The 11,181-nt window shown below is 30.0% G+C and overlaps 1 protein-coding gene across 1 annotated transcript; it reads right to left on the bottom strand.

Moving 5' to 3' along the window:
- Window positions 1–3,752: 3,752 nt before the first annotated feature.
- On the bottom strand, window positions 3,753–4,376 carry LOC149169346 (antifungal protein ginkbilobin-like protein). The gene has a single exon (XM_089427071.1). It carries the CDS (start codon window positions 4,374–4,376, stop codon window positions 3,948–3,950), a length of 429 nt encoding a protein of 142 aa, XP_089283197.1. The 3' UTR covers window positions 3,753–3,947.
- Between the last annotated feature and the right edge of the window lie 6,805 nt (window positions 4,377–11,181).

Genomic DNA, 11,181 nt, shown 5'->3' with positions numbered 1-11,181 from the left:
TATATAAAAAAAATTCTAGGTTGTGTATTTATACTTTGGTCGGAGGATTCTTTTTTCAAAATAAATGTCATTCATATTCTATCAAATTTGGCCTTGAGGATGGACCCCTTTGGGGTTCGAAACGTCCACATAAGAAACATAATACTGTGGATAATCCGGATCATGCTACTCCAAATATTAATCCTTTATATTTAATATTAATTTGTAAAATTTATAATCCATTAAATTTATAATATTAATAATCACTTTTGTTAATAACATCAATATTTATTATATTATTGATAATATCAATAATATTATTATAATATAATTATTATTATTATAATTATTTTTATATTCATAATATAAGAATAACATATTTTAATATATATATATATATATATATATATAGAAATGAGATTGATCGGTGTATAACAATCTCACATATTTATTGATATTGATAGTATATAACAATCTCATTTATTAATATAATTTTGGTAGTTATTAATATAAATTACATTATAAAAATATAAACTCTGGGCACCAATTAAAAGGAAAATGAACATAGGTTAAGACGTTTAGAGACATGGAATAAAAGAAAACTGAAAATTAAAAATGGAATTCTTTTGTTACTTTATGATATTATTCATTCATGTAATTATGAAAATTGTAATGATAAATATAAATGATAATCGGAATATTATGGGTATAAATATAATTTTATGACATCGAATTGAATACATAATTTTTTATAAATGTAAAGATTAAAATTTAAAATAAATTTTAACGTTGTAAATAAGCTAGCTTCATGTTTACATAAATTGAAATTATTATTTTATTTATATTATATTAAAAAATTTAAATATTTTTTATAAAGATAAATTTATTTTATTAATAAAAAATATTAATGTAAAATAATAGTATATATTTTCAATTTATATATATATCTAAAATAAGTTAAATTGGTAATTTATTAAAGTAATTTGGATATGATTAACCATTTATAATTTTGTTATATATATGTATGATTTATTAAAAGTTGAGAAATTAAAAATTCTTGGATTAATTTTTTTAAGTATAAATTTTGAGAAAATATTTGCATTTTGAGAGACTTTATTTAGATATAGAGTTAAGATAGATCTATATTAGTTCTTAATAATATTTATATTATTTTAGAATAATTTGTGTAATTTTAATTTAATATCAATAATTATTAGGTAGACCATAGGAATTTAACATCCATAGAATAGCCTAAAATAGTTTTATTAATATACACAAATCAAAATCAGTTTTTCCCTTTTTTCCCTTTCAATTAAATTGGTTAATTAAAAAATTGTCATATGAACAAGTGTTATACTAAGGGCTCATCAATACCACATGCCTAAAAAGAACCTCTCATTTCACAATTATATATATATATATATATATATATATATATATATATATATACATTTTTTGGTCTAGAGACACTCTCCATCTTAGAATGGAACAAATGTAATGTTTATTATATTATGTTATCTAAACATTTTGATTTAGTCAAATTACATAAAAATAAAATTATTAATTAAAATATTTTGACTTAGTTAAACTACATAAAAATAAAAAAATAAATTAATAATTAAACCAGCCTAGATCTATCTTAACTCTAGATCTATCTTAACTCTGGATCTATCAAGCTCCAAGAGGGATTAAATCTCTGGAGGTGCAAACTTTTCTTCAAGTTTTACAAAGACTTTTGCACATCGAGAGATTTGATCCCTCTCCACTTAATAGATCAAAAATTAAGATAGATCTAGACTCATATAAATAACATTGATTAAAAAATTATAAATTGTAAATATCTAGATTATATATATAAATATGAATATCATAGTTATCCATATGAATTATCATTTTTTTTATTTATATAGTAAAACAATTTTCCATTTATAATTATTATATATTTTAAAATATTAAAATTACTAATATAAATATTATTATTTAAAAGTATTTTCATATAATATATATATATTATAAAAACATTCCAAAAATAAATGGTTTACAATTTTATTAATCAAAACAAAATTGAAATAAAATAAGTTTAATTTAATCAATTTAAAATATTATTATTACTTTTTAATTTGAACCCATATTATATTTTAGTATTAAAATATATCTTATAATCCCAAGTCAAATATATCCACAAGTTATCCTCGCTCCATTGAATTGGAATCTCTCTCAGAAGGAATCACCCATGGGTTATAAGAATTGAAATGTTTTGACCCATCTAAATAAAATCTAGACAAAGATACTCTTTGTCATTTGAGTATTATCACAATACGTTAACGTATCTCTTTGCCATAATTTAAACTAGATGACCACAGTAACACATTGTTTTGGGAACATATATTATATATATATATATATATAATTATATATATATATATATACTTCCTCTTAGAGTGCCCTGCATACAACCACATTAGATCTCAATTTCACAATCTTTGTTACAATACTGACCTTCCTAGCCTTTTACAATGCCAAAATTACAGTGAACTCGGGAGGCTTCTCTCCAAGTTTTTTGAGCATAGGAATAAAATCTTAAATCAAAATAAATAATTTGTCTTTTTAGGTCTGATAGATCATTATTTGGTCTCAGTGGACGTTAACCATCATCATCATAATATTTTATATAAAAAAAACTAATTTGTGAAAATAAATTATATTATTTGTATTAAATATTTTTTTATAATGTAGAAAAATTTTCTCGTGAGAATTAGTTATAAATTCAAATTTTGATAAGTGAAAGTATGTATAATTTTGTACATTTTAATATTGTGGAGGTGGCCATTTATTTTGCAATAAAAGCATTTCATATGCGAAGTTAATGTGAGTTATGATTTTTTAAAATGAGATTTAATTAAAAAAACAGAAATAAAAATATTAATGTTAATTAATAATAAAAAAATATTAAAGAATTATTTAGGTTGTGTTTAATTAATTTTAAATTTAATATTAAAAAAAAAATTAAATTGAATTAATGTTAAAGCTCATCAATACTTAAATACAAAAGACTGAAGAGAGCTTTCTTTGAATAGTTCATGAGTCACAATATTTGTTAAGGTTTTGTAAATGAAGTAGCAAGTTAAGTGGGCTTGCTTGTGTGGAAAATTCCACGCTTACGCAAGGTAATGTGGGATGGGTTACGACTACCTCTCATGGAAATGTTCATAAATGAATGACTTACTTAATGCAAAGTAGTTGAATCCCAAAAATAATATCTAGATTAAATCAATTTGCTTGAAGAAATGGGATCTCAACTAATGAATAAGTTGAAGGTGTTGTATTTTTGAAAAAAAATTATAGATCAATTTTCAAGTGAAAAAACTTATTGACCATAATCATCTCTCATTGTTATGCTAGTGTAGACTAACTCATACTGATTATTCAAGAAAAAACATGTCACTTTAATCATTGTTCAATAAAAATCAGATCAGTCATCCATAAAAGACAAACTTTCACTCCACCTAAATACCTTGGTCTTAGGTTGTTAATTTGTTTTTTTACTCCCGACAAAAAAAAAAAAACATACTCCAGACTATATTTAAACAATATTTTGTAGATTTTTATCTGCAAATTAAAAAGAATTTCAACAAATACCTGCCCATTGAAAAGAATTTCAGTTGTCGATACCTTAAATTATGGTGAAAAAGAAATAAAATATAAAATAATGTGGAATAGTTTTATTATTAACAACGATCAGGACATTATTTCAGAAACAAGCGATTGAGGAATAGTTTTATTATTAACAACGATGAGGCCATTATTTCAGAAACAAGCTATTGAGATGACACTAGGATTCATGTCTAGACAGATCGAGTTGTAGTTTTATTTAGAAGGATAGATAGTAGATGAGATGCAGTAGCTGGATATATGGATCTATGACCCATTATTATTGCGCACAGCAGTGACATATATATATATATATATTAAAAGCTGCGTTGCTCGTACTGGATGAAACAGTCAGTGAGCTGAACTCGAGCACCGATGGCGTTGCTGCAAATCCCCAAGATTCGACTGACCAGGTTTGAAAGGCAAGCGGTGCAATCAGATTGCGAGATTGACTGTTTGCAGATTGCGCGGCCGTAGGCAGTGGGTACTCCCCTCCTTCCTGCACGCGACGCCCTGTAGTCGTATCCACTGAATGCAGTGTTTTTCTTCAGATCTGTCAGCATCGTTCTCAGGTTGGTGAAGAAAGGATTCCCCCTTCCTATTTTCTTCGTGTTGCAGGCCGATGACACGAAGTTTGTATTGGGAGTTGCCGCAGCACCATCCATGGCCATCACCATCACCACCACCATGACTAGTACCACCAGTGAAGTGGAGGTGGCGAGCTGAAACTTGGTGCAGATCGACATGCCTCTCTTTCTGGATATGGAACAACTCTTACCCTTCTTTTGCTATCACTCTAAATGCAAATGGCAATGAACAATGTGCGGGACACTGCCTCCATTTTATAGCCGTGGGGATGCCTGGATGGCACAAATACGGGTGATATATATATATATAAAAGAGGACATTGTCAAAATACACAGGGCACCTCTGTCGCATCCGTTTAATGGCCGTGGGATGCAGGGTGAGGGTGGCAGAAAAATATATGCTATGATCGTATTATAAGGATGGTGGACGCAGGCCTGGAATTTGATGTTTCACCAAACGTTTCCTTGTTTTTTAAAACGTATTTTTAAGTCAAGCAAAAAAATTCAAACGTCAATAGGAACAGGTTTATATATATATATATATATATATATATATTAATTCTAATTATTAAATATTAAATGTTATAATTTATAATTTTCATTTTAAAAAAATTAAAATTTAAAATTTAAAATAACCACCAGAAAAAACAAATAATCATCATTAACTTTTTACTTTACCGACTAAAAAATTTTGAAATTCCAGCCCGGCTTGTATGTCGTTTTATGTCAAACGTGAAACCAACTGCGAGTAAATGCATGTGGAAAGGCTTGGTGGACATGAGAGTCAAATATTGGTGTCTACCACAAAGCACGGAGCAGCAGCTGGAGTAGACTAGAGAGTCACATGGAATGGAATGGATTGGATAGGGTACCCCATTATTTTAGACTAGGCAAAGGTGCCGTAATTTAATCCGCAATGAAGTTCACAAAAATTTCTAATGTTGTTTATTATTATTTTATTCGAAATGTATCTATTCGTCTTCAATTTAATAGTCATTGATTTGGAATTTTTAGGAGAGGATCACCTACCCATTTGTTGACAATTTTTTCTAAACTATTATTTGTTATTTTTTTTTTAATTTCACTATGAATAGTTTTTATGATAAAAATAGATTAATACCATTGAAAACATGGACTAAATGGACTTCTAAAGAGAAAATTAAATTTCGCATAATTAAACTACCCTATGTCCTAATATTGAATAATCTAAAGGGTATTTATATAACTCATTCTATTCTACTATTTATTTGGGAATTCTACCCTATGTTCAGATTCGTTCTGCATTGGGTTCATGTTCAGGTGTATTTCGATTATTATGCTAATAAGATTTAGTATTAGAATGGGGATGCTCAAATCTTCATGTTGGTAACCTATTCATGGGATCACATTAGGAGTTGCTTATACGTGTGTGAGACGATAGTGTTTATATGTGTACTTTGTGATTTATTACATTTCTAAAAGAGATAATTATAGAGTAAGAATATATAGAGAATTTTCTATAATCGTATTGTCTTTAAGCAATTTAGGATTTGAGTTTGTTTTTTTTGACGAGGAAGGTTGTCTTTGTACAATTTTGTTTCCCACGAAGAATTTTTTTGGGTTTTTTTTGTAATTATGTCGTGAATGTTTTTTATATGTTCATCTTTATATTTATGAGTGGTTTTTTTTTATTTTTATTTTTGTTCATTAGAGATGTTAATTGATTATTTAATGATGAATAATACATGTTTTTTTTCAATTAATTAACAAGAATGGCAGGTGGAGCGGCATTGTGTAGAAATTAGGATTGATGTAGTAAGTATGTAGTTGTTATTGTGAGTTCAACACTATGGTGGGGTATATGTTGAGTATATGTTGAGGGTCCCAAATGGAACATTAGATAATTTTTCATCTATATTGACATTCTTTTCAAAGAAAATTTTAAGGAATTGGCTTCTGGGGCTTAATTTAGGGATAACTCTTAGGGGCCTAGAAACTTCTAAGGCTAGTTTGAGCCATCAAACGACATTTTTTTGGAGTCAAATTTTTGCAAGTTTAGCTTCAAACCCATGAACATTTTTCTACACATTGAAATATTTCCAACAAGTCAAAAGTCACCTCAAACAAAGTTCATATACAAAAGTTATGCCTCTCACAATATAACCTACCATAGTACCAAGTGGATGTCATTTCAACCTCCATTTCTCACAAACATGTGTGTAATCACATGTGAAATATTAGGAAAATTCTAGAGAGTTAGATATTGTAAAACTTATTGAGGCTTGAAGTATGCAAAATCCCTGGCCCTAACCCCATATGGCTATCAAACTATTTTACATACTAAGCTACTAGACTAGAAGGGATTCCATTATTTTGGTATTATTAGTGTTCATTCTTTAAGAAGGGCATATAAGAGTGAGATATTAAAGCATAATAGAGGAGGTAGAAAATTTTGTAATAGAAATTTAAGTTATATTGTCAATGACAACTCCATAGTGAGTGTCCCTTTTTTATAGCTACATTTTATAATTGACAAAAGTATAGCAAAACATAGGCCTCACCTCATATCTAGGTTTCTCCCATATTAGGTTTCCTAGGTCATATCTTATGTTCATTTTTGTGGATGGTGTGTTCATTTTCTTGTTTTTTTCATTTTAGTTTGAGTTATTTCTAGAATTTTTAGTTGTACTAATTATATTGAATTTAATATCTAATGTAATAGAGTATATATTAAAATATTCCAAAATATCATAAGATCTACTTGAAAAAAGTTCTAATGAGGTATGCAAGGCATTTTATAGATCATAGTGCTTTTAGAGCAATTTCATTTATGTTTTTGTGGGAAGCTATAGGATCTAGTGATTGACCTAAGAAGGAAGTCTCATAAACCTAGTCATGGAAATTGAGTCTAGTCATAACAACCCTTTAGATGCTTCAAAGGTGATATTTTTGAATCAAGAAGAAAAAGTTAAAATATCTCTTATAACATGGCCCTTCTCATGCTAGTTCAAGAGAACAAGTTTAGACATTTTGGTGGGGGTCGGTGGCTTTAACACATAATTTTGATTAGATGCAAAATCGGGAGATAATGAAAGCATATAAAAAGAGCTCAAATAGAGCTAGATAAAGAGTAGCTAAGTTCTAGCATCATCGCTTACACATAGTTTCTATTTAAAATTGGTAGACAAGTGAACATCAAACCCTACCAAGTTGAGATTGGTGTTATTAAGTTGGATCATTCATTAAAATTATTAGAAGTCTATTCTAGTTTTCATAACATAGGATAAGGGGAAAAAACATATATATAACCACATTCAAAAAAATGGAAGTTTTGTTAAGATATATCTCACAAGAATATATATATACTCCTCAAGTATCCAGGGGCTCTACATAATCATTTATAGAAGTGTGTGATACTCTTCTAGCCTAGGATTGTTGATGAGGAATGTGCACAAGCACCATAACCAGATAATATATGCAATATGAAAGGATAACCTAATGAATTCGAATAGAAATAACACTAATAGGTTTCCAAAGAGGGTAAGAAGAAGTGAAAAGGAAAGGAAACGAGTACAATAGCCACTACAAATTAATGCAAGTATCCAAAGAACCATTTTAACCATTGAAATGTCCATGGTCACGTGGAAGATAAGTGTTGGAAGCTTAATATAGAGATAAATAAAAAGAAATAGAAGAATTGTTCCAAGGAGAAGAACATTATATCTATGGATTTAGGTGACTAGGTAAAGAGTAGCTTAGATATAGATGAAAGGATTTCCTGCACTACATTGTAGAAGGAGGTGAACGTGAGTAGGTTTCATCATAATGAAGATTAGGAGATGGCTAAGATCTTCCATAATAATTTAGTTCATGAAGACAAAGGTGCCTACTCTATTAAATTTTAATTTGCAAACCAAACTCATAACAATAGATCTTGTCAAAAAACTTAGGCTGGAATTTTGTGACAATCCTAACACAGATCCATTGGGATGAGTAAATAAGGTAGATTTGGTGGTCAATAAAAAATATAAATTTAGTGTAAGTTTAAAGTATATTGATGAAGTGGAGAAAGATGTCGTACCACTTGATGTGCCTAGTGTGTTGTTGGGAAGCCCCTACATGTATATGAAGGACACAACCCTCATGTGGAGAGAAAACTAGTACCACTTGATCAAGGATGGGATGTATTTCACCATTGATTCTCATAAAGGTAAATACAATATCTCTATTTTAAGTGCCAACCAAATGAACCAATGATTAGATATAGTTAGAAGTTTTCATTATTTTTCTTAAGACATAATCAACTAGGTTACAAATTGGTAAAAGTAAGGCATTTATAAATGAGTGTGCTAAAGAGAAAAATGTCACTTGATGGAGTTGTTGTAGGCACAAAAGGAAGTGTTTCATGATACTAAAGCATTAATGACCTAAAATGGCATTGGAGCATTAGATGTATTTTTTGTATGAATCCCCATTTTAAAATATAGGTTTGTTCAAATAGTCTATCTTCATGGAAAAAGTGAATAAACAATTGTAGTTAGAGTAGGGAGCAATATGACATACAACATCACCTTTTGGGTCAAATATCATTGTAGCAATTGAGAAGGATGTGACTTTGTGAGTGTGTATCAACTACAAAGCTTTGAATAGTATCACCAACAAGAATCAATACCCTTTACCTAGGATCAATGATTTGATAGATTATGTGTAGCACTCCTAGTACTTCACCAAGACGGATCTCAAATCATGATACCATCAATTATGAGTTGAAGATGGAGAAACTTGGAATACAAATTATAAAAAAAGACAAGGTTTATATGAATGGTCAATAATTCCTTTAATTTTGTTAATGAAATGTTATAGCTACAATTCTGCATTTGATCAATGATGTATTATGTTCATTTATAGATTAATTTGTGATAATGTACTTGGATGATCTATTGGTTTATATCCCTATTTAGGAAGGTCATACATCACATATTATGTAGGTGTTGAAGACATTGAAAAGGAGAAATGTTGGAGGAAGGTTTTAATTTCAATAAGATTAATATCCAAAACTACTAGATATGTATGATGAAAATGGAAGATCATGTATATCAAAAAAAAATTTTAGTACAATTGGATGCAATAGAAAAGAATCCAGTGACTATGAAAGATGAAGAATGGATATTATTCATAGAAAGGAATTGGGAGAAGATGTCCCTAACCCTAACCGTAGGAGATTAAGTGCCAAAACTGTCGGCCCCGTTTGGGTAAATTGGTACATCAACTTCCCGGGGTCGTAACTTTGGCATTCAATCTGCGTTTGGCTATCATAATACCTCGTAGGACATTTTTTATGTTGGGAGAGCTAACACTTCCAAGGTTTTAGGGCATTCTCGTATTGAGAGGATAGTTGGAAGTATGTGTGATGGACTAGAATGAAGGAAGATGCAACTTAACTTATGAGAGGATGCATATATTTGTAACGGAAATCCTAGTAACAAAAAGAAAGGTTTATAGTATCCCCTTACTATACCCAATGGAACTTGTGATAACATCTTCTTGGATTTTATGGTTTGCCAAAAACCAGGATATGACATGATTATATGTACGTAGTGATCAACACAAAGTTAATTCTTATGCGTTGTAAAAAAAGCATCAAAGGAGAAGAAGTAGAAAACATGTTCTTGAAATGGTCTCAGTGCACATTGGAAAACCAACTAGCATCATTTGGAATAGGTATAAGTTGATATGCAAATGAAAAAAAAGGTATAGAAATCATTTCCTATTTTCATTTGTGATCAAGTTCGTGCCTAGTGCTACTTGAAGGGATTCTCTTGTTTGTTCTTCAGCTAAGGTGGTCATTTCCATTCCATTAGAGTCTGATTATAGCTTGTGTTTGTGTCCTATTGTGATTTCACCTTGATTCCTTGATTAGTTGCTGATGCCTGATGTTGAGGTATTTGTTTGCAATGTATGTGAAATGTGAAAACCCGGGTCATAATTTGTGCGGAATTTAGGTGAAATTCAACACAAGGAGTTCTCTCCTCTACTCCTTTGTTGGCCAAAAAGTTTGCTAGGGATTTTGCCTTACATTTAACATGAGAAAAAATTATTGCCTCTTACCGTGAAATAATTTTAGCTAGTTATTGCATGCTTTTATGCGAGCACGATATGAAAGAGTACTTCATTGGAGGACAACCCAAATGGATCGTCTTCATTTTGTGAACAATTAATTGAGAATCACCTTCTACAATGAGAGGGAGAAGGCCTCTATTCTAGGCTATAAGAAGTCCTTGGATCAAGGCTTCCATCTTAACAACATTGTTGTTGTCATGCCATATATATCCTCTATATATGTTGATTATTTCACCTCAGTAGCTACTTATGGCTCTACCTATGTCAGCCTCCCCTCAGTTTCCTTTTGAGGCTACATCAAAATTCAATTTGTAGTGTAGTGTCATAGGAGGAACTCAAACTTTAGAGCTTGAAACTTTTGATTTTATACACAAAGTACCTATTGAGGATGAGGATTGGTTGAATTTCTACTAGGCTAGGATTGCTTTTTCGTTAAGATAGCTTTGGAGATCCATTTCTTCCCAGCTAGTTAGGAACAAAGTTTCCTTGAGGTTCTTATGGAAGAGGAGCCAAATACTATCCAAACTTTTATTTTCTTCATTGAATATATGTTTATTGCATTCTTTCCAGATTTTCCAAACAAGAAAGCTTGTGACAAATTGCCATAGTTTATTCAAAAATTGGCTTTGAAAAGATTCTTTTCCCATGTATTAAGGGATTTGCCCAAATTCTCGGGAGTGTTGTTTGTTCTAATGAAGCCCATTTCTATTTTTTCCTAGAGACTATTTGCTACCCCACAAGTGTCAAGCAAGTGGTCCATGGTCTCCCCCTATTTTTTGCACATGTAGCACAATGAGGATCCTGTAAAACCTCTTTTGTTCAATGTTTTCTAGGTTTGGGTTCTACATTTTGATAGAGCCCACAA

Source organism: Pinus tabuliformis, chromosome 4_2 (assembly GCF_031772625.1).
Source record: "Pinus tabuliformis cultivar Carrire ecotype Pingquan chromosome 4_2, CPIR1, whole genome shotgun sequence".
In the NCBI taxonomy this organism is placed as follows: Eukaryota; Viridiplantae; Streptophyta; class Pinopsida; order Pinales; family Pinaceae; genus Pinus; species Pinus tabuliformis.
This window is presented reverse-complemented; position numbering and strand designations above follow the sequence as displayed.

What these genes read in the sequence shown, in the direction of transcription:
- LOC149169346 (XM_089427071.1), bottom strand. Translation starts at nt 4,376, where the DNA reads ATGTCGATCTGCACCAAGTTTCAGCTCGCCACCTCCACTTCACTGGTG.